Consider the following 23,937-nt stretch of genomic DNA (forward strand, 5'->3'; position numbering starts at 1 on the left):
TGTTGTAAGGAGTGCCTGTTTGATTACTCTGAATTGGATTCATGTTAGGTGTTAGGTTTATAAAATGTTGATAGCATCTATGATCTGAAAATGTGTTTAAGACAGTGGTGTTCATGTGATGCTCATTGTGCTGCTAATTGTGTGCAGAGGAAACTCTACACACCATCACACCAACATGTACTGTAGACAGGATACTGCCACACCCTTTTTATATTAAGCCTATTTCTAAGTACAATTTATCACAAGTGAAGTCAACACAGTCAAGGCACCTTTTAGTCTCACTCCAGCCCTTGTGTACATTCTGTCATGTATGTTTATGTTTATTTCTTCTTCTCACTGTATCTTTTCACATGAAACAATCAAACCATGCTAAATCAATGCAAGTAAAACAAATATGTACATGCTTTTCACCATTGGGTCTTGCTTTCACTCTTTTCTGTTGCATTAGTATTAGGGTTGCAAATTCTGGGGATTTTCAAAGTTGGAAACTTTCCATGGGAATTAACAGGAATTTACAAAATTGAAGGTTGGCTCTTAATAGGGAACTTAGGAAGAGCCCAGGAAGAGTCCATTGCCTGACAGGGTTTAGCAAAAAATACAGAGGCTAGGCTTGAGAAACTTAAGGGAAGATGCTTTTTTATTTGCATGTTGAATGGGACTTTGTTGGAGGGAGAGGGACTCTTTTCATTTAACATTTTGAATGGGACTTTGTTGGGATTGCATTTTTGTTAATTTTTGAATGGGTTGGGTCAGAGGCATGAGTAAATTTAACTAAATATTCATATTCTGTTAATCAATGAGATTAACGAGCTATCCGGTCCCTGTACAACCAAAGTGAGAGTTGTGTCCGCATACTTGGCACAAAGTCGGACGCGTTCTCGGTGCGTGTTGGACTCCGCCAGGGTTGCCCTTTGTCACCGGTCCTGTTTGTAATCTTTATGGACAGGATCTCAAGGCGCAGCCGGGGGGAGGAGGGTCTCCAGTTCGGGGAGCTTGGAATCTCATCTCTGCTTTTTGCAGACATTGTGGTTCTGTTGGCTTCCTCGAGCAGGGACCTCCAGCGGGCATTGGGGCGGTTTGCAGCTGAGTGCGAAGCAGCCGGGATGAGAGTTAGCACCTCCAAGTCTGAGGCCATGGTTCTCTGCTGGAAAACGGTGGATTGCTCTCTCTCGGTGGGGAGTGAGACTTTGCTCCAAGTGGAGGAGTTTAAGTATCTCTGGGTCTTGTTCGCGAGTGGGGGTAAAATGGAGCGTGAGATCCACAGGCGGATTGGTGCGGCGTCGGCAGTGATGCGGACGTTGTATCGGACCATTGTGGTGAAGAGGGAGCTGAGCCGGAAGGTAAAGCTTTCGATTTACCAGTCGGTCTACGTTCCAACCCTCACCTATGGTCATGAGCTGTGGGTCATGACCGAAAGGATAAGATTGCGGATACAAGCGGCTGAAATGAGTTTCCTGCGAAGGGTGTCTGGGCTCGGCCTTAGAGATAGGGTCAGGAGCTCGGACATCCGGAGGGAGCTCGGAGTAGAGCCGCTGCTCCTCCGCGTCGAAAGGAGTCAGCTGAGGTGGTTCGGGCATCTGATAAGGATGCCTCCCGGACACCTCCCTTTAGAGGTGTTCCGGGCACGTCCAACTGGGAGAAGGCCCCGGGGTAGACCCAGAACGCGGTGGAGGGATTATATCTCCCGCCTGGTCTGGGAATGCCTCGGGATTCCCCAGGAGGAGCTGGAAAGTGTCGCCGGGGAGAGGGATGTCTGGGTCAATTTGCTTGGACTGCTACCCCCGCGACCCGACCCCGGATAAGCGGAAGAAAATGGATGGATGGATGTTAATCAATGAAAGAATTGATTATTCAATAAAATATTTAACAGTTGATAAAGTTCTTGTTACGTGTCTGCAAGCCGCATGACATGAAGGTCAGAGGTCATGGACAGGGACACTAACAAAAAGAAACTTAAAACCCTCAAATACAACAAATGTAAGGCCTTTGGGGTCTAAAAGGTGGATTGGAGGTGTAAAGCCCCACAGCCACCGACTAATTCTACTACAAAGAATAGACAAACTAAGGAACAGGCCTAAACATACTGTAATCTGAAATAAACCCCTCCCCTTAGAGATCAATCCTCTTTTTAATTATCCTTTTGCCACCCTCCTTCCCTCCATAACACATCCACAAACATACACACTCTCTCAACACTCTTCAAACCAACCCAAGAGAAAACAACTGAAGGTGTTGTCTTCTCTGTTGCACACACCTAACTGAGGGAAAGGAGCTCCTTTTATTGAGCAGCCAGGCTGATGAGCTCAAGCTGGGTGCAATGAGGGCAGGTGCTCTCAATGAAGGGCTCGTTAGGAGCCCTGGAGGTCACAGACTACCTCCATCTGTAACAGTTCTACTTACAAATAAATCTGTTTAATTGTATTATTTTGGATGGATGTCTGCTTATAACAAAACAAACATGTATGCTTGGATATGATACCTTTCCATTAAATTACCCTCAATTCCCAGTTAATTCCCATAAATTCCCATAATAATCCCCATGGACAGTTTCTAATTTGGAATATTTCAAAAATTCCCCAGCTTAACTGTCCATGGAAATTTACCAGAAACGTTCCAGAAATGTTCCACCCCTTTGCAACCCTAATTAGTATGAAAGTCTTTTAATTCTGTCAGGTGAGTTTGAATACTTTTTGAATGCACACCTAATATATCCGTCTCTTAATTACGTATATAATATTCTTCCCACAGGCATGTGAGGATTTCAAAATGCTTTTCAGGGGTGACATAATGAACATTGCATGTTCTTAATGATACATTCATAGTGTCTTTGATGTTTTAAATGTCTACTGAAATAGGTTCAGAGGAGCAACAGTAAAGATCCACATTGCATTTCCTAAACTGTGACAAAAGTGGGTGGCAGTATTTCCTACCAACACTGAAGATGTAAAATGAAAACAATATTGTCTTTGTGAAACCACTGGGTGTAATTCTTGGTTCAATTTAATTGTTTAAACAACAGGTAAGACTGTAAGATCCATTGTGTCAATATACAAATTATTAGAAAATATTCTGCAGTGCAAACATATATTCCAAAGCGCATTTAAAAATACAAAGTGATTTACATACCATATAAAAATGGATTACATCTGAAAATGTTACAAATAAATCCAGAAGGCCCAAAGAGATGACACATATTGTGCTTTTGGACTCAAAGGAGTGCCAATGAAAGAAAACTTGACTTTAGTTCTAACATTTGTTTAGAATCAGGAAAAGGTTGGACATTTTTGAAACACGTGCTCCTTTGACTCCTAAATCCAAATATTTGAAGGCCTTTACATACAAGTGCACCTACAATGTACATAATCCCTTTAGAGTGTGTCCTAACTGTACAGCTCCAGTTATAGTTTATCAATCCAGAGCTCCCCCTGCAGGAGGCGGTGATAAAGGTTTGGCTTTGTTATGTAAGACTCATCAGTAGCTGTGAGATGGTAGGCCTGCTCTGTGGTACTTTTACAGTCAGGGGAGTTTCAATCACCTTCATACATTTAACAGTAGCATGAAAGAAAGGTTCTGAGTCCAAATAAAGAAGTTGCAGTACATGTGAGCACTGACACTGACAGTGCCTTATCCCTGGGAGAAGACAAGACATGTACAAGGTTTATAGGGAGGGTTGCTGTACGATATATTGGAGAATATTTATTAGGATTTTTATTTTGTTGTTTTTCTCTCAAATATAATCTACATTAAGGCAATACATAAAAATGCCTAGACATTTATCTTACAAATAGAGTGTTGTATGATTGTTTGATATAAGATTTGAATGTCTCCTCAGCATTATAGGAAGGACACAAAAACATAACAAGGCAGAGCAATAAGAAGGGTAATGGCTGTCATTAAAAAGCACTTAAAATGCTGCATAAAATAAAATGTTTTTTGGACTTGCCATCTGCAAGTATTACACCATAAATGGTGCTGAAAGAGCAGAGGTTTGAGCAAATTTTATAGAGGCCAAGCTTCCAGTAAAATCAGGAGTCATATAAAAGCTGTATCAAATATTTTCAAACTTGAACTTAAACAATTAAAGGCAGTTATTGCAATATATATGCACATAAGTTAAATGTTTGCATGTCTCCTTTAAACTATTAAACCCGGCAAAGCTAAACTTGAGATCTACTTATTAACTGAGATGAGAGAACTGGATGGATGTTACATTTAGAGTTCTTATGACTCAAAGTCGTCATCCTCCTCGTCATAGTAGCGGTTCTTCTTGATTATATCCTCCGCACTCAGCTCCTCAGCTTCACTTCCTTCTTTATCCTCCTCCCAGAAGCCCACATCCTGGGAGGCGCGGTTTTGTTTGGGCTGTGCAGGTGGAGAGGGGGACGGTGAGATACCTGGAGAGATGCTTCTGAGGGAGGCCTCTTCTGCTGCCATCTTGTCTGCTGCAGCTTTAACTCCCTCTGCTTGGTCTTCACTTTCTTTTTTCTGTTGTGGAGTCTCGGCATCCTCTTCTGAGGTGGTCTCTCTTCTGCTTGTTGGCTCTTCACTTGGCTCTTTCTTTTCTTCCTTTTTCACTTTGTGAGGTTCCTGCTTGTTCTCCTTTGATGCTTCTTCAGACGATTCTTTTTCTTCAAGTGATGTTCTCCACTCCTGCAGGGATTTGAGTGGCCGACGAATCTCCCTGGGGCCCTGACTGGGTGTGAGGCTGGGTTTGGCTAGAACTGTAAAAGGCCGACACCGGTCCTTCAGAGACTGGCTTCTCCTTAGGCCCTTCAGCTCAACACGCTCTGAGCTCTGAAAGGATGATGGGACCTCGTCCTCTGGGGGCCACTTGGCTCTCCATGGTCGGCCTGCAGGAGCCCCATCGGTGACTGGACTGAGGACTTGAGCTCCAGGTTGTCTCTCGCCGGCTGGGGGAGGCCAGGCCATTCGGAGCCTGGGTTTCTCAGCTGACTTCTCTGTAGATTGAGGTTTCTCATTGGAGCTGACTTGTGTCTTCACCCTTGTCTCCAGTGCGGCGGTCAGGTCTGTGACTTTAATCTGGGACGTTTCCTCAGCCGGGGTCTCTGGTTTGTCTGAGACACTCTCAGCTGGATTTGTCACTGCTGCAGGTTCCACTTGTTCTTTTGGCTTCACCACTTCTTCATCCTCCTCCTCTCCCTCAGCTCGCGGCTCCCACAGCTCCTTGTGGGGTCGGTGGCCAAAGCCCTCGTCATAGTTTCCTTTTGCTTTGAACAGCTGGTTGAAATGGGGCTTGCAGTAGATGTTACCATGCAGAGAGGCGTAGTTCCCTAGACTGGTAACAGAGAGACACGCATTGTGCTTGATTATTGGTTTTGAATTTTTAAACAGGCAGCCATTGAGGAGTTCTATGGTGTACTTGCTGGAATATTCAAAGACATGGTTTTAAAGAAGACATATTGAAAGTATTCTACATTACAAGACATACCCGAGTCTCATGCTGCAGTGCACACAGCGAAAGCAACTTTTGTGGTAGACATCCTTAAGAACCACCAGTCTCTCCAGAGGATACACCGTTTTTGAACATGCGATGCAGGTCTCCTTCACCGGAGGACAGAACTTCTAAAAAAAAAATATATATATACATAATTAACAAGATTTCCTTCGATAATTTATGCATGTCTCCTGCTTTTTGCAGAAATACCCTTACCCTTGTTGCTTTGGGTTGTTCACCATTTTCCCCTAAAACAGACAAAACACACAAAAAGTTATCCTGCTGTACTGCTGTTTGCAGAGGACACAACTCTAGTTCTCTCCCACACACATTTTAATTTGTTGATGAGGGATGCTAATATTGGTTTATCTGCCTATGTAAACCAAGGGAGAGGTTCCGGTGGCTGGTGGTGAGGCTTTCAGCAGTGTGACTGCCCCCTGGTGGCTGGCTGCAGTATAGGTCAAAAAATCCCTCTCCCCCATTCATTTGAATGGGGGAGCAGTCAAACTTTAAAAAATAAATACACATCGTACGAATGCTTCTCACATCCGTATGCTGTGGTGATATGTAGTTAGTATTTGACTGTTTTGTGTCCAAGGCCTCTTTTTCCTGAAAAGTTTATTTTTCGTTAGTTATTAGAGTTTAAAAAACGGGGTTTTACTTCCTGGTTTCCTTTGATTCACAGCCGCCGTGGAGTGAAACTTCAAAGGACACACAGCGTCTTATGACATCACGCTGTAGGGCGGAGCTTATTACAGTGGCTTTACAGGCTCTGGCTGCACAATAGCAGCGCCCAGGAGGGGGATTTTTTGGCTTCAGAACTGTACAACGGGAAGAGGCGGAGCAACGCTGTCCATTTTTATTTACAGTCTATGATGTAAACTGGTTCAGGTTAAATAAAATATCTTTGAATATGAAAAAAAAAATATTTTATCATGTTTAGTGGTTAAAAAAATACTAAGGATTTGTTTAAAATTCATATTGACTCTATTGAGATGCCTCAGGTATCAGCTACTAGATTCCTTGGAGTTTTTGTTGATGAGAATCTGAGTCGGAAAGAACAAAAATGAACAAATCTCTTGGTATTACAGGAAGGATTAGTCATCTCGTTACCACAAATTGTCTTCTTATTCTTTATTACAGCCTAATTTATCCATATCTTTCATATTGTTATATAGTTTGGGCTTGTACTTTTCCTACGACTCTCTATAAAATGTTGCTCCTTCAGAAACATTTTGTCAGGATGGCAACTCCATCAAAGCCACACGTCTCATCTGCTCCTTTGTTTCAGAAACTCCAGCTTCTTAATATCTAGAACATCAATATCTCTCAAATATGTGTTTTTTTTGTATGAAATGCAACGTGAAGGGAATATCCCTGATCACTTCAAGTCTTACTTCAAGTTAAATTCACAGGTCCACTCTTACTCAACTCATTAAACATTATTTCTTCATCCTCCTAAATGTTTTACCTGTAGAAGTTAATTCTCAAAACTTTTCAGGGGCAGCAAATTCTGGAATATTTATTCCAATGTAGCAAAAAATCATCATATTACATACAAATATTATTTTTATTTATTGCTTAATTTGTCATTACCAACCATAATCACACCATGTCAACCTGTCACTACTGAATTTTTTTTTAATACTGCCTGTAATTACTTCTATTTAATTTAAATTCCATTTGTAACATTGTATATCTCTAAATTGTATTCTAGCTTTATTTATCTATTTTATTTTATTTTATTTTTACTTATTGAAACTTCTTTCTGGGTTGCTGTAACAACTGAATTTCCCCCCCGGGGGATCAATAAAGTAATATCTTATCTTATCTCTCATCTTACTTTTGAATTCTGTTGATGTAATAACTGTATTTATATTAATTGTTAAATTTGTATATTCATATGTTATTTTATTTTTAGTATCAACTTTTGTCTTTATATGTGTCAATTTAGTATTTTTTCATTCATTTTTGATATTAGAACACTATTTGGGTGGAGGCTTCCAATAAGCTCTCTGAGTTTTCTGCCTCTTCCTGAACAGTATATTATTTATCTTTGCTCTTTTTTTGTATGTTTTCTTTCAATTGTGCAAATAAATAAACGTAAACTTCAGGTTAAAAAGGCTCCAAGCAAAACTTCACTGTATTTTAGTTGGTATTTTTAGTGAATGTTCTGTCCTAGATTTTTTAAAATTACTGTTAATGCTGTCTCCATTAAAACTAACTATATTCCTTACCGTTGCACTCGGGGGCAGGGCTGTGCTTCTGATTTACTGCTGCAGATGTTTTTGGAGCAGGCACCTCTGTGGCCGCACCCTGCAGGAAACACAAAGTAAAAGCGCAGAGGAAAACAAACGCTTGTGTAAATTGGCTGTTACATAATGACCTGTTGTGGATTTTTCCCTATTTCTGGTGCAGGCGGGAAGGAAGCAAGCAAACAATGTACAATATTAACAGTTACAGTGAGGGGGTAAATCATAGATCACCAAACACAATGTTGCCTTCCTTCTATATGTACATTTTCCCATTGGTTAAACAGAGATCACTTACACTTAAACCAGGTGCACTAAGATGGACACAGCAGTGTGTTTTAATGTAGCTGGCTATTTGGCACATACTAAAATAGAGACTGAATTACAGTTAAATCCTGTTACATTACAAAGTTGATGCTCATTTATTTACAAAAGTATTAGTGGAATATCTATGAGAATGTTTTCTTCAAATCAATCAAATAACAGAAAAAAACACATGTTAATATTTGTTTTAGTTTCCCTAAACAACATGTCTATTTTTGTGGCTTCAGAAAAAATGGAGCATTTTTCTATTTTAAAAAATGGGATACTACATTAGTAATTTAGTGAAATGATGTTGTTGGTCCAACGTAATGAACATGTCTCATGCTGCATTAACTCACAGAGCGAGTGGTGCGGGGTTTAGAAATGGAGGCCTGGTACTTCGCCAGCTTGTCCTTCAAGAATGATGAATCGACCACTCGTTTAGAAACAGTTGCACCTAAAGCAAAACACAAACACTCAAACAGTAAACTCATGAGAAAAGTGTGGCTGTATGTCAGTTACACATCAGTGTTGCTCTGCAGTTTGGAACTTGTTGATCGAGATCCAGTGTATGCCTTACAGTACTGTGTGCAAATAGATTGTGTGTGTTTGTTTCTTTTTCTTTACCTCCGGGTTGGTCCATGTCCTCAGATGAAGTACTGCGCAGAGTTGTCCTGCCAACCTGTAAAATAGTAAACATAAAACATGAAATCAAAGGTCCATCTTACAAAAGTACAGCTGTAAACTCGTTTGGCACCAGCCCCTCTCCCTCCTCCAACTTGAGTACCATTATTTTTATCAGCAGCATTTTCAACTGGACAAAGTTTAACTGCTTTCCTGTCATTCAGCCAGACAAACATCACTATAAACCTTTCATTATTCTGAAACTCAGACTGTTTGCTCTATGAGTTATATGGCATCTTATGTGAACATGACTACATTTGTTTTAATACACAAGACACACTAGTTCAAAGAGCTTTGATGATTGTAATGTTTGCCATATTGCTATTAAAAGAAGAATTCAGCTCGGTTCAATTCTATTCAAATAACTTTTTAAAATCCCTCCAGGTGTAGCTGGTTCAGAGCAGCCGGCACACAGAGATCAGACGAGGTTTAATGATGTAATAAAGTAGAGCTATGCAACTTTTTTATCTGTAAAAGCATCCCTTACAGGTGAGCACTGTAATTAAAAACACGGTCAGAGCCTGAGGCTTTAGTTTTGAGCCTTTAGAGGATATGAAGATATCTAGAAGTTTTGATCTCAGAAAACCATAAAAATAACCGTTAAAACCAGATTTTTAAACTAACTTGTAATTCTTTCCACTCGTCTCTCCAGTATTGTTTTAAATTTAATTGAAAACTTGCAAAGTTTAAAAAAAGAAATCAAATTAAAAATGGTCAGAGTACCGAAATCTGTTCCCAGCTTGGTTCAAATGGTTTTGTCATTAGAATGAGACATGCCTTCTAAACATCAAACTACAGGCTCCATCTCAGCTACACTGCAATAAGGACAGAAAAAATGTCAAGTATCTGCATGGACAGCCACCAACATGCCTTTGACCTGAAGTCCCAGAACTATTCCATTGAAGTGTGTGATTTTTCTGCCCCCACGTGTCAAAGACAGAGAATAGTGGCTGTACCATTGTTTCTTTACAGTCATCCATTGCCCCAAGCAAATTAAAACTGCCTTTCTTTCCAGACAGGTGAGTAACCAGGTACAACAGCTCTCTAAGTTTATCCTGGAATTTTTCACCAACAACTCTTTCACTTCTCCTTTCCAGTGGGGATGCAGTGTTTTTAATTACACTGCTAAGACTTTTTAAAGAGGCTAAAACTGCACACAATGACATCAAGAATTAAAAGCCTACTCTTACATGTGTGAGTGTTTTGAAAACACTCAGTAGTTAAAGTGCAAAGTGAGATAAAGACTGTTTGCTCCTTAGAGGTGATTGTCTGAGGACTGAAACAGCCGTAGGTCAGGAATGTTCCTGCATTCCTCGGCTGAGGAAGGTGAAGAGTGGAGGGTTGTTGTTTTGGGCTGAGAAGGGGAGGGCGATATTAAGAGAGAGAGAGAGAGGAAAGGGGGAGGGGGGCTAGAGACAGGTGGGGGAGAGACGGTCAAAATTAAGGTAGGAAAAAAAAACACCTGGAGTAAAGAAAAGGCAGGGAAAAAAAACAGAAGGAGGAAAACATTTTTAAATCTTAACTTTTAAAGTATGTTGAAAGTAGGTATTATGGGTTTCATAGGTGAAGGAGTGTTTGAGCATCCATTCTGAAGCTTCAGCTTATCAGGATGTCCCTTATCAATTTCTTCTATAAAGTTATAACTGCCCTTACTTGTATTTCTAACTTTTAGTAGGTAGAAAAAAATGCCATTTAACCCTCCTGTTATGTTGCGGGTCAAAGTGACCCTTTTTAAAGTCTATTTTAGGTAATATATGCCTTCCAAACCAGCTATATGCAGCATAAAAAACCTGGACAGCATGTGACAGAAGAGGTGTCATGTTAATTTATCAACATTACTTCATTAAAAAAAGTTTTTTGTTTTTTTTTATAAAATAAACAAAAATCAATGTCATGTAAAACTATTGTATTTAAATTAAGGTCTTTCCAATATACATTAAAAAAAGTTTTAACATGAATTTTAATGAAAAAAGAGTGAGTTATCCTCATTGAACCATGATCTGTGAGAATTAAAGAACACCATTGCACTAAATATTGATTTAAATGGTTAGTAATGGAGTTAAACATTAGATTAAACATATGTGCATTGAGATTTGTTTGGGGGTTCTGACACTTTTGGATAACTGAATATGCCCTGGGTCAAATTGACCCAGGAACATTATTGCTGTTCCAGAGAAACTAACATAACAGGAGGGTTAAATAAACTACAATCCCCCCTGTCTTCTAAGGACATGACAATACATATTATTTAGTCTTGAATAGTTTAGTCTCAACTATTGCTGCTCTCCAGTCAGACAGGATAACATGTAGATCAAACTTATAGGCCTTACAAAATTCATCTTTGTTGAGAAAATAGTTTTAGTTTATGCAACATAGAGCAGGCCACATTTAGACAATATCCTTGGTACAGTTAATTCCGCTGATCAACATTGTAGCCACAGTTAATGCCTGAGAAACATGGGAGCTAGATGCAGCTGTCGAAGGACTAACAGAAGAATGTATGCACAAAGTGAGAACTTTTGCTGCTACTTAAATAATGATTAAATGGGATGTCCTGGATTTAGCTGAAAATGATGTTCATACAGAGCATATTGTGTGTGTCTATAGTTACCTTGACCGGGGCATCCGCTCCCCTCTCAAACTTCATCTTCAGGTTGTTCAGTGGCACGGTGGCTTTCTCATAAGAGGCACGGGGGCTGGTTGGAACTTGCTCATCTAGCTTTTCAGGTCTGTCTCTGTGTGTCAGCTCATCCCTGTCCATCCCTCTCTTGTCTTCTTCTCTGCTCACTGTTGGCTCTGTGGGTTGACCTCCCTGATCGGTAGGGACAGTGGGACTCTTCACTGGAGGAGGTTGCTCAGGGATAGATGGGGTTCTGGTCAGAGCAGGAGGTCTGCCGCGGATGCTGGACAAGGTGGGAATCGGGACGGAAGATGACTTTTCCTTATCACTGCTCCCCCTCTGCTCCCAGCGCTTCTTCAGAGCGCTGAGGTTGGCTGTCCGCAGGGAGGGAGATGCACTCTCAGAAGCCTGTGAGGAAGACAAAAAAGCAGTTTAAAGGCTGTACTTAAAGGGCAAATGTCAATCAAAAGCAAAGTATGCAGCCTGTTCTTCTTCTAGTTGTGTCACTCCAGAATTATTTAAGTATTTCCTTTTGGCAACAGAGCATGTACAGTGCTAAGCGTATAGCTCAGTACCATGGAAGAAAGGAAATGCCGGGATCAGATTTTGGCTTCTGACAGATGAGGTGAACAGCTGCTCAAAGCTGGACCAGGAAGTAGATGTTTTTCTGAGGCTGCAGAGAGAAAAACGACCAGCTCAAGATGGAGATAGCAGAGCTCAGCATGTTTTTTCTGTTCTCCAGCTGCATTCCTTTCCACAAGGAAACTTCACCTTTCCAAAAAACCACTGAAGGGGGCTCTGTTTAAGACTCAGCTATTCATGTCCATGCAACATGTGGAGCAATAAACAGAACAGAACAGAACAGCAGGCACACTGCTGATGTTGTGTGACCACCAGGAACTTCCCTTATTTTAAAAAAGAGGAATGACACTTTGAAGAAAGAGGATGTGGACACGCAGTTATATCAAACTTATACAAGCTAACTAATTCACTAATAAACCTAAAAAAAACACACGTGGGCCATGGTCAGGAAGTGACCCAACTGAGTACAGGTAGTCAGAAACTTACGTAAACTTACATCACAAAATGAATAAATTATCAAAACTGCACATTCTTTTTGAGATGATAAAATAACACAAACATTAAGTCTTCAAAAGAGTTAGAGACTTATCATATAAGTGCATCCACAACTAAGTCATATGATAATTTACACACAGACAGACAAACAAACTTAAGCACATAAGGTAGAGAATAATAAATATAAAAGTTTAAGAGGAAGGGACAGCACAAAAAGGGACAAATAACTCCTGAAGTGGACAAAAAAACAGGCAAACAATTACTGTCTTTGTGAGGCAAGTCCGGGTGAATGGAGAACTGGACAGTGGCAAGATTGTTCCCGTTTTTGTAAGCAAAAAAAAAAAAGAGAAAATAGAAATCTCTGCTGTGAATGCGCTGGAGTGGCCAGATGCACAGTAACACAAACAGACAGTAAGGAAAGAGAGAGTTCTTTGGTTGATTCTTTTCCACAGGTCCAGCTCTCCCAGATGACAGCAGCCAGTCAGAAAGTGTCCATGAGAGCGAGTCTAGCCCCTTTAACACGAGGAGAGTGACTGAAAGAGAGAGAGAGAGCCAGATACCCAGGAAACCAGAGCAGGAAATGATACATTCAGGGAAAAGTTAACTCTTTGTTCACTGTGTCGCTGACATTTTCCAATATAGGGATGAAATTCTGAAGATAATAGCTCCACTTCATCGCATGTGTCTTTGCAGACCAGACAAACAGTTTTAGGATAACTTAGTTATGACCTGAAATGTGAAAAACAAGAAAGAATGGAAGACAGAGACATAAAAGAGCAAAAGTCACTTCATAAAAACATGAACAAAATAGCCCAAAGAGTTTGTAACACCGTTATATAAAGGAACATATACACCAATCATAACTCAGGTATGTGTTAGCTATGATGTGTTTCTCAAAAGACAAAAAAAAGGACTAAAGATGGACACTTCAGGGTAAGGGACATAGAATAAAGACTGTGATATAACTGATCCACACAATTTTAATTTAAATCCTCTGCAGGTTGTCTCTCATGCTAGAGGTGAACTGAACTGAAACGCTCCGTACAACATTGACTAATCCTGTACAAATCACTACACAGATAAAGATGCTTTGATTTTTCCAACACATTCATCACTGAGTAAGATTAAGTCAGACCACTGTGCTAAACCCATTAGGTAGCTTTTGATCACTGCTTCGATGTAAGGAGATAGATGAGCTAGTCATGGTTGTTGGTGGACTGGTTTTTTAAATTTTCATCAGTCATTCCCAACAGCTTAAAGCTGACATCAGGACAACAAAGGGATCAAATAAAGCAGCAAATCTATACACTTGAAAGGATTTAACCAAAAGAGGCGTCATATTTTTTACAGCTGTTTCTTTCTTGTCTGTTCAATAGACTAATTGTTCTTATTGTCGTGCAAGAACCCACATCCCCCGTACCTACGCACACACACACACACACACACACACATATGCACACACACACACACACACACACACACACTTCCCCCAAGTCATGATCACACACAGGCATACAGACAAACAGATGGTCCTTCACACCACTTATTCAAACATGCCTCAGACATGGCAGGGCTTTAGTGTTATCCTCTAAAATCCTCACTAGACTCCCATATCTCAGTAATAATGACATCAGCTCATGTTCATACTTATGATTGGTTTATGCAAAGTTAAAAAAAATTATGATAACAACCTACACATGCTGAAAAAAACTGTGCAGAGCATCTTTGAAGTTCTGTTCAAACTCAGCAATTGGTCTGGACATGTAGTATGTCATAATTACTTCTACAGGAGTTAAATAGCACACACCCTGACATTGTTATTAATTGTAGATCATTAGACAAAGACCACAGAAATTAGTAAGCTTCAAAGCAGCTGGCTCACACAGACACTTGTAAACAATCCCCAGATTTTTAAAGTACATTTACAGCTAAATTACCTTGTTTTTCCACATAGCATTTGCTGATCAGTTCCTCATATAATCTCAGTCCAGGTTCTTTATGAGTGTATCAAAGTGACAAAGGAGGGAACTACAGAGAGCTCTGCAGGGGGATTACACTATAGTAGGATTATGGGTTTGATAGTCGGCCCATTGCAACAATTGGCCAATGAGAGGTCAGTGCAGACAAGACATGTGGCCCAGACAGTATGTTGGCATGGTGTGTGTCTGTGTGTTTGTGTTGACCCCTCATCCTGTCATGCAGTAATTAGTTCAGTACCAGCAGCAGTGGCTGAGCTAACGAAGCAAGGCATGAAGATTACACACACCCATTCAATCGTGTACTTTGCTTAGAGAGGCTTAACTAGATGCTGTATCATTGATTTGGGTTTGTAGATAACAACTTCAGCCCTATAGTTTCCTAGAAATACTTACTCCTTTTTTCTTCTCTGCATTGGACTCCTCAGCAGCTCTCTGGTACCTGAGAGAGAGAAAAAGAGAGTTACAACACTGACCTCTGCTGACACAGCATACATATAGATCAAAGAAATCATTACTTCTTTAAAGAACCGTGAAGCTTCAATTCTCACATTTTAGCTTGTTAGATTTAATTTCAGTTTACAGCTTATTTGGATATCAGTTCTATTTTGTTACAGTTTATTTGTTACAAGTTCAATGGTGAAAAATCATATTTATCATACTCATGGGTAACATATTGTATGTAATATAACATTTAATGAAAAAAGTTATTTAATATATCTTCGACTAAGAGAAGATAAATTACTTTAAAAAACTTTGAAAAATATATTTTGACTTTCTCATGGAGGTGCATTTCGTTCAAGAGTTCCGGGGTCTTTTAGCCCCCAGAACTACTTTCCCTGGAACTAAAAGGTTCCTGTGCCCCCAATTGTTGTCTGCGTTTCGACCGCGGGCTGAAGTCCCGGGTAGATTGTGCAAATCAGGCCAGTGACGTATGGAGAAAAAAATTAGATTAAATAATATTTTGAAATCGTAATAAAAACTAAACTAGTATGCATTCCCAGGAACTCCCACTGTGTTTCAACAACTGTGTAAACTCCACAAACACCGTTACGTTCAACCGAAAGTCCCAGGACCTTTGAAAAGTACTACCACCCAAGCAGGGGCTTTTCAGGTGGGAGATTATCTACCCCTGAACTAAATTTAGACCCTGGTTCCTCCGGTCGAATTGATCGTAGTTCAGGAGTAAAGTCCCTAGTTCCGGGGTAAAGTTCCTGCGGTCGAAAAACGCCTTTACATTCCAACACAAACTAAAATTCTCAAGGAAAACCCCCAAAGACCTGTGTCCGTTGATTTATGTCTATGTTAGTGATGATAACATTCCTTTAGCTTATCCCACTCTTGCTGGTTTGCTTACCGCAGCTTTAAACAAGGACAGTGCAATAAAAAATATTTTATCATAATTTATTTAGAGGTCTGATTTGTATTTATTATCAATATATCATCAGCTAATAAAAGGGTAAGTCAGAACAGTCTGAAGAAGCTAAATCTTATCCAAAATATAACTGATAAAAAAATGGACTCAGAACATTTTTAAAGCTCCTGTGAGGAACTTTTAGCTGGTAATGAAACAGACTTACATTAATACTGATGCTTCTGCATTTCCAACAGACGGATAAGAGATCATCAGCATCAAGTTTTATTTTTCCAATTTATCTATCTTTAATGCATGTAAATGCTGCCAGGGGGTAAATGTCAGGCGAGGCAATTAAAGCATGTCGCCAAAACATCCTTTATTCACTTTTTTAAGGCAAAGATCCATGGTGAGGGATACGTCTGATTGTTAAAAGTCATTCAGGATCAGGTTTTTGCATAGACTATATAAAATATGGACGTAGTATCCGTGATGTCACCCATCTGTTCCTGAGTGCTGTTTTGAAGCCAATTGATGGCGGCAGCCATATTGGAAATGCGGAACTCAACCAGGCAGAGTGTGACGTAAAGAGGCGGAGTTTGAGCCTCCTAGCCAACAGCTATGTGTTACCGTCCGGGAGTCATGTCAGTCATGTCCTTATATAGGCAAAAAGTCATAATCTTAATATCTTCTGAACCGTCGCGTTAGAAAAAAATTCACCCCCTGTACAGTGTGTGCCGATAGAGAAATTAGCTATGTAGAGCCAAGCCGTTTTTTGAACCAGGCTGTAAACATGTTTATTAATGCTGCAAAGATCGTCTTTTTTGAATTGGTGTCTATGTGGTTTCCTGTGTTTCTGCAGCCAGCCTCAAGTGGATTCTCAATGAACTGCAGTTTATAACACTTCCACATGGGCTTTATAGTTTGAGACCGGATGTTGCCGCTTGGGTTTTAGTCAGAAAACACTACTTGAAAATGCATAGGACAAGATCAGCAACAAAATTAGTTGTCCCGCTTTATCCATGAGGGGCACAAAAATCAACAAAACATAAAAGTTCCTCATAGTAACTTTTTTTTAAAACATTTTTTGGGGGCATTTTCGCCTTTACTGATAGGACAGCTGTAGAGAGCCAGGAAATGTGGGGAGTAGAGAGTGGGGGAAGACAGGCGACTTCTATGAGGACTATAGCTTCTGTATGTGGGGCGCTTAGACTGCTAGGCCCCCAGCGCCCCCTTCACAGTAACTCTAAGATCATCAACAAAAAAAAAAAAACACTGATGGAACTTCAAATGTCATTGAAAGCAAGAGGTAATTCAAATAGACAGCGTAATCTGGAAAAGTACTTAACTTCTTCTACAAATGTACAAGTGTAGATTGTACATTTTTACAAACTTTACAGGAAGCCAAGTGTTACTCACCTGGAGAAGCGTTCAGCGAGGGCATTTTTTTTCCCACGGCTGCTCAGTGACAGCTCCTTTGCAGTGACACGTAGAGACTGTGCCGCCCAGTTCCGTCGATTAAAGGGACCACTCTCCATCTCTTGTAACTATATGTATACCTGAAATAACAAATAAAATCACCATTAGCAGTAATTCCTTTTACAAGTATTGTAACTTGTAACATCTTAACAATTTCCCAAGCTTGTGCTGGAAAAATCTTAAAGGTGGTGTGCATTTCTGGCCACGGAGAACGCAAAACAGAAAATCCAAGGAGATTTCCATAGTCAAAACAGTTGTTTGAAATGAATGAACAAGAGTAAAATCTAACTTCTAGCTCAGCCATTGAGCTCACCTGGTGATACCTAACTTGAATGGTACAGACTTGTAAGTGTTTTTCTTGTCAGAGTCCACGTTTGGAGCATGCAGAAGAACTCTGAGCTGTCTGAGATCATTGTTTTGCAATTTTGCACCATCTCCTCCATCAATGTACCTCCTGTCTCTCCCCACTACCTGACTGAAGCTACATACCGAACAGTGCTTTGACACATGTGCTCATACAGTGAAGCATTCAAACAAACAGGTCAACGTGTTGAAACTTGAACTCCAGCTCATGCCGCTTGATCGCCAAGATGAAAACGCAAACTGCAAGCAGCTAACCTCAGTGTGAGCACATTGTCATTATGACCGGCGAGAGTCATACGCAGAGAAGAACCCAGTGTCCCAACAACCTCACTGCGTCACATGATCCGCCTTAAACCTCACTCCAACAAACACAAACCAAAAAAACAAGTGTCACAAACAGATGACAAGCCTTTGATACTTTTATTCTGTCCATAGATTTCCATAATGTCAGGCTACGAGTCCCTCTATCAGTGCTCAGACAGTATGTGATAACCATGTGTAATCTTGTTAATAATCTCTTACAGGCTGAGCTTTTACACCCAGGTGCACCCATTACATCACCACCCAGATGAAAGCAACACCAGTGACATGAAGTGAGAGGACTTTGGACTGAATTTCATTATGACTCTCAACTCAGAGGAAATTAAATGAAGCTACCCTTCTGACTGTATCACCTACAGAGAAAACTAGACAAAACGAAGTATCTACTTGTATTTATGACATTATAAAGTTATAATATAATGTTATCACTTTCCTTTATTGTCAGCCTAGTGTTACTGAGGTGGCAGAGCAAAAGATTAACATAAGAAAACCGAGCTGGACGCTGCTTTGGTTCTTTGACAGGGTTTCATATCATTGAAATGGCTCTGGGCTGTTTACTGCTGCTACAGGTTCTCAGTCCTGATGGGCAGGTTAGGTTACCTGTACTATTGATTAGCAGTCTATACAGTGCTGGATACACTTCTTATTGAATACTTTCATGTGTTTGAGCATACAAACAATACAATCTGACAGCCTTGTTTTAAAAAAAGTGAACATTAGTAAACTTTTCCTGATAGTTCTTTTAGACTTTATTGTCCCCTTGGGTAAATTATTTTCCACAGCACCTTTCTGCATTTCCACAAACATAGACAATCACAAGAACATACACTGTAAGCTCAACAAACTATCCACAAAGACATCAACACTCAGACAAAGTTGTATCATTCAGCAAGGCCTTTCATCCAGCCTCGCTATAACAGCAGGGATCAGGCTCTTGCCAAGGCGAGCCCTTCTGCACCTCAGTGCTCTGTACCTGCGTTCTGAGGGGATTGGGATGAGGTAGGTGTTTAGTGGATGTGTGATGTCCTGTTCTATTGAGGTTGCAATGCGTATGATGGCCCTGTTGTTTAAGTCTGTGAGGTTTGGTGTGGGGAGACCGATTATTTTAGAGGCTGTGGTGGTTATGTGTGTGAGTTTGGCCTTGTTTTTAACAGATAGCATGTTGTAGAAGCAGGTGGAGCAGTACAGGAGGATGGATTGAGTCATGCTTTGATAAAGCCACAGGAGGAGACGGGGGACTTCAGGATGTTGTAGGCTGCACCTACAGCATGTACAACATGACTGGCAGGGACACACCCCAGAAAGATCACAAGTACTTCCCAAGGACAACACAGATGAATTGAGTCTCCAGTCCATCTCATTTGCATATCCTTTAACTGATTGTAGGACAGAGCAACTTAGTAAAACAGGTAAAGCAAACAACTTCATCAAGGGTTGTGCATCAAACTCAAGTTTTTCCTCACATCAGCGCACAAGGAGAATAGCTGAACAGGGCTGTCATCTTAGAATCAATACACAACAGGAAAAGTCTGATTTATGTAAAGACCAGGGTGAGGCCAAAGCACGCTTTGCATCGAGGTGAAAGCACAAACTTAAAGCCTTAAATGCGGACTCTTTTTTTATGACCTAATTCAGAAGCCTAAGATTAGGAAACTACAATGCCATACTCAGATCCCCTTGTGTGTTGTCTCTTGATTTCAAGAATATTAACTAAATCACTATTAATCAGAGTTCAAGAAAAAAAAATATCCCAATACAAACAAAGCCTTCTGCAAAGGTGTCCAAGACTTGAAACCCTTGAAGGCCATCTGAAATATGAGCTTTTGAAATTCAATAGTCTTCAACTACAGCATTTAGCTTCATCACTTGTTATCAGTGAAAGGTGGGTACTGACCATTAACCCCTCAAGTTTTTAACCAAGTCTACAGAGCAACAAGTAGGTCAGGAGGTACCGAGGTCCAAGCGGAAGCTCAGGGGGGATAGGGCTTTTTCTGTCGCTGCTCCTAAACTGTGGAACGATCTTCCTTTAGCCGTCAGACAAGCCCCCTCACTGCCCACTTTTAAAACTTGTCTTAAAACCCATTTTTATTCCCTGGCTTTCGACTCAGCATGAGACCCTGCTCTTGTTTTAGTGCCTTGTTATTTTTTATTTTTTTTAACTTTATTTTATCTTATTGTTCTTATTGATTTTATGATTGTATTGTTTGTTTTTATCCATTATGTTTCTGTACAGAACTTTGTGTCCTGCTGCTGTTGTTCTTAAAGTGCTTTATAAATAAAGTTGAGTTGAGTTGAGTTGAAGTAACCACAACACAGTCAGACATACAGTATGACTCATGATTAAGGAGGAGCCTACATTTCTTCACACATGATCAACCTAAAAAGCAATTGTTAATTGAGAAACAAAAGCACAAATTCTATGGAGATAATTGAATTTAACCTGAAGGGTCAGTAGTGAGGCGGTTGAACAATCAGATATGACTCATGTTAAAGATTGACTATTCAGAGGACACCATGTTATTAGAAGAGGGGTAATGTCAGGTGTTTTACACTATACGCCATCTAAAGACAAGGCGTGTGACTTTGGCTAATAAATAACAATATAAACTTTTACATTTAATTTCGTGACATTTAGCCTAATGTTGTAAGACTAAATTTGGCTATAGAGAGAAAACCTGAACTTATAATACAGACTCAGCAGCTGGACTGGTTTAACATCGATTTAGCCCAGAGACAGTGAGCTCTTTATTAGCAGGACTGACTACATACACGTGTGTGGTTATAGAGATTAAAGCCTAAATCTAAACACTCTTTTGTTTCCATTCTTCAAAATACTGTCATTTTGTCATTACAAAATATCGCTAGCTATAGTTATTATCAAGTTTTCAAGTTTTCACTTTGAGTTTCGTCTTACCTGAGCGAACTTCCGTCGACTCACCCTTTTTGTGAAACCCTGAGAGACACCTGACACTTGCTGCTGCTGCTGCTGCTGCCACTGCGTCACCGCCCGGTGTGCAGCCGACAGAGGTGGGGAGAACACAAAGGTGTCATGGGAGTGGAAGAGCTGGGTCATGTGGTTTTTTGTACACCAATGACCTTGGTCATTGCATTACCCCTACCTGGTACCTTTTGTGTGCCTTGCAAGCATACCACACACTCACAAATTCCTGAGAGCTACTATCAGTTGTAGGTCTGCTTGCTCCTTTTTCAAGAGAAGAGGAAGAAGGAAGGGACAAAAATTAAGCAGGCATGCTGCACTGCCCACGTTTCTTACAGTTGATTGGTTGAAAGTTGACAGCAACTGATTGGAGGCAATATTAAATAGTTTGTTTGAATAATGCTCTTATATGTCAACTCAACTCAACTTTATTTATAAAGCACTTTTCATACATAAAAACATGCAGCCCAAAGTGCTTCACAGAATAACAGAAAGACAGAAAACAACAGCAATGGTAAAATTATAAAAGGCATTATTATAAATAAAATACTTAAAAATAACATAAAATCAATACAGTAAAATAAGTAATAATGGAAAGTTAAAAATAAGTATCATTAACAAGATGAAGATGGTGAATACAAGAAATAAATAGATAAATAAATAATTAAATAAGGTAAATATATATTGTGATATATTTAAGTTATATTTATAGATAACTTAAAATGATTTGCATATTTGCACTACTACATTAAATAGATATGAAAATGATTAAGAACATTTGAAAAGTTAAAATAATTATAAGATATGTATCATAAACGTCATTTATGTAGTAGGTTACTTTTGTTACAAAAAAGTAGTTCAAAATTATTTTTGAAATAGAAAAAAAATACACAATTCTAATAAATAAAAAGAGGGCTTATTCATACTCTTTCTGAACCCTCAATGCAAAGGACACATGCGTTACAGTTAGACTACTGGTATACATATTTGTTTAATGCAGCCATAACAATATGATGTTTAATTTTAAATATATCAGATAGTAATTAGAAATACACTGTCAGGGGATCGTCTAATAAGTTTTTATTGATATGGCAGCCCTTTCTGAGTCATGTTAATGTTTTAAGCTCTGATAATTTTGTGGATGAGTAACCTTTCATGTCAATGTAAGTAACAAGAGGCATATGAATCAAACTGCAAGGACCCTTGAGATGCCCCTTTGGCTCATGCTGCTGCTCCCCTCTTTTGTGTGTTTCAGTGCTTGTGTATGCCCTAGATAATGGTGTACTGTTTTAACCCATACAATTTAACCTTCTTAATATACGTTAAAACGTAAATAACTCTAACCTAAATTGAACAAATGTCAGGTCAATCAAACGCTGAGGAGGCACATCCCTCTTCTCACTTGTCCAGCTCTTTTTTGCTGGGTTTTCGTACCTATCCCAGTACTAATCAGTCTGAATCTTCATTCTTGGTCATCTTGATTTGCCTAACTATGTGGCACATTGTCAAAGACGTGATGATACTCGACGGGCATCACATGTTTCATGGACTGAAGGTCCTGGAACTTCCTCTCTTTGATTGGCAGAGCAAGAATCATGTTTTAAGCTTCTTCTGCACTATAGATTATGTTGCTTCTTGAAGCAGCTGCCATCATGAAAGCTTGTTAAATTGCCCAAGTCAGACATTTTATCCTAAGGAATCAAAAATTTTGACTTAGGAGAAGAATAAAATGGCCCAAGTCACCCTCTTGACATAGGCTGTTGTCCTAGGGCATCAAGAGCATAATCCTTTAACTAAGGATTAAGGCGATTTTACCTGTGGAGGTTCTGGAGGTGCCCCTGTAAAACTGAACCTGGACCCCCTTGTGCCCCCCCTCCACACCAAACAAATATTATACAATAAAAAAGCTTTGGTATTGGGCCGATGTGACAGGCGATAAAGTCAGGAGAGGGAGCACTTGTAAGGTAGACTGAAAAAATGTGAAGGTATTTTCTGGTTGTTTCACAGCGGTTACACGTTAAATTTGTGTAAATGTGCAGAAATTTGCTAAATTTGCCATTACACTGCTGTCTCTCCCCAAACACTGGTCAGCAAATATCACTTTTTTGTTCAGTCTTTAGCATCTCATAAGATGCACATGTTACATTTATGTCTTTCAGATAGACAGAGAGCAGAGGGGACAGACCGAAATGTCACCTGGTCCATGTACAGTATGACTTTTATTAGTCCTGGCTTGCATACTGATGACAGGGAGCTTTAAAACACCGCACAATGATTAGTACGAAATAAGTATGAAAATGAAAATAGACAGACAGAGAGCACTGACTCTGCAGATACACACACCACTACACACCTCACCTGGATGATGAATGCTCATTTTGAGACTTTCAATGACTTCTTCTGTACAAGCACTCATTTTGGGTTTGCAAGAGTTAAATCTCTGATGAAGTGATATCAAAGAGTTATTTAATTTTGATTTTTTTCTGAAATGCTGTTATTGTGACAGCTCTGTCCATGTAATAATTAAAACACACTGATGTTTTGTCAGTTTGTTCTCAGCTGGTCCTCGTCTTTCTCAGTCTCTTTTACTGGTCACACAACACCAACGTCCTGTACAAGAAGGGCCAAAGTCGTCTGCACCTGCTGAGAAGACTGAGGTCCTTCGGAGTGTGCAGGACTCTGTTACGGACATTTTATGACACTGTGGTAGCGTCTGCTTTATTCTATGCAGTAGTCTGCTGGGGAGCAGGGAGCACAGACAGGGACAGGAAAAGACTTAACAGACTGGTCAGGAGGGCCAGTTCTGTCCTGGGCTGTCCTCTGGACTCCATAGAGGAGGTGGGTGAGAGGAGGATGTTAGCCAAGCTGACATCCATCATGGACAATCCCTCTCAAACCCCTGCATGAGACTGTGGGGTCCCTGAGCAGCTCCTTCAGCAGCAGACTGAGACTCCCACCCTGCAGGATGGAGCGCTACCGCAGGTCCTTCATCCCATCTGCAATCAGACTGTTTAACACCAGCACTGCTGTGTCCCGTTAATCATCTGTTCTCATCTTTCATTACACTACATGGAAGTTATGTGACTTGGCACATTCACAAATAACTACTGTATCC

The 23,937-nt window shown here is 40.1% G+C and overlaps 1 protein-coding gene across 2 annotated transcripts; it reads right to left on the reverse strand.

Moving 5' to 3' along the window:
• Positions 1-2,982: 2,982 nt before the first annotated feature.
• LOC117812765 (LIM domain and actin-binding protein 1-like) lies at positions 2,983-21,240 on the reverse strand. 2 transcript variants are annotated; one of them, XM_034683687.1, is made up of 10 exons: positions 20,799-21,240; positions 17,141-17,280; positions 14,764-14,809; positions 11,306-11,722; positions 8,638-8,692; positions 8,370-8,467; positions 7,693-7,771; positions 5,672-5,703; positions 5,450-5,583; positions 2,983-5,296 (listed from the first exon to the last, which is right to left on the reverse strand). In XM_034683687.1, the coding sequence occupies exons 2-10, from the start codon at positions 17,257-17,259 to the stop codon at positions 4,222-4,224; spliced, it is 2,055 nt and encodes a 684-aa protein (XP_034539578.1). In that variant the 5' UTR covers positions 17,260-17,280; positions 20,799-21,240; the 3' UTR covers positions 2,983-4,221. The 2 variants fall into 2 exon arrangements, with proteins under 2 accessions (XP_034539578.1, XP_034539587.1); XM_034683696.1 differs by lacking the exons at positions 14,764-14,809; positions 17,141-17,280; positions 20,799-21,240 and adding an exon at positions 11,890-12,926.
• Between the last annotated feature and the right edge of the window lie 2,697 nt (positions 21,241-23,937).

The sequence above is a fragment of the Notolabrus celidotus genome, chromosome 1 (genome assembly GCF_009762535.1).
Source record: "Notolabrus celidotus isolate fNotCel1 chromosome 1, fNotCel1.pri, whole genome shotgun sequence".
Classification (NCBI taxonomy): domain Eukaryota; kingdom Metazoa; phylum Chordata; class Actinopteri; order Labriformes; family Labridae; genus Notolabrus; species Notolabrus celidotus.

Excerpts from the sequence above, each read along its gene's own strand:
- LOC117812765 (XM_034683687.1), bottom strand. The coding sequence starts at position 17,259 with ATGGAGAGTGGTCCCTTTAATCGACGGAACTGGGCGGCACAGTCTCTA. Across the intron at positions 14,810-17,140 it reads CTCGCTGAACGCTTCTCCAG|GTACCAGAGAGCTGCTGAGG; the intron begins GTGAGTAACACT and ends TCTCTCTCTCAG. Across the intron at positions 5,584-5,671 it reads AACAACCCAAAGCAACAAGG|AAGTTCTGTCCTCCGGTGAA; the intron begins GTAAGGGTATTT and ends TTTTTTTTTTAG.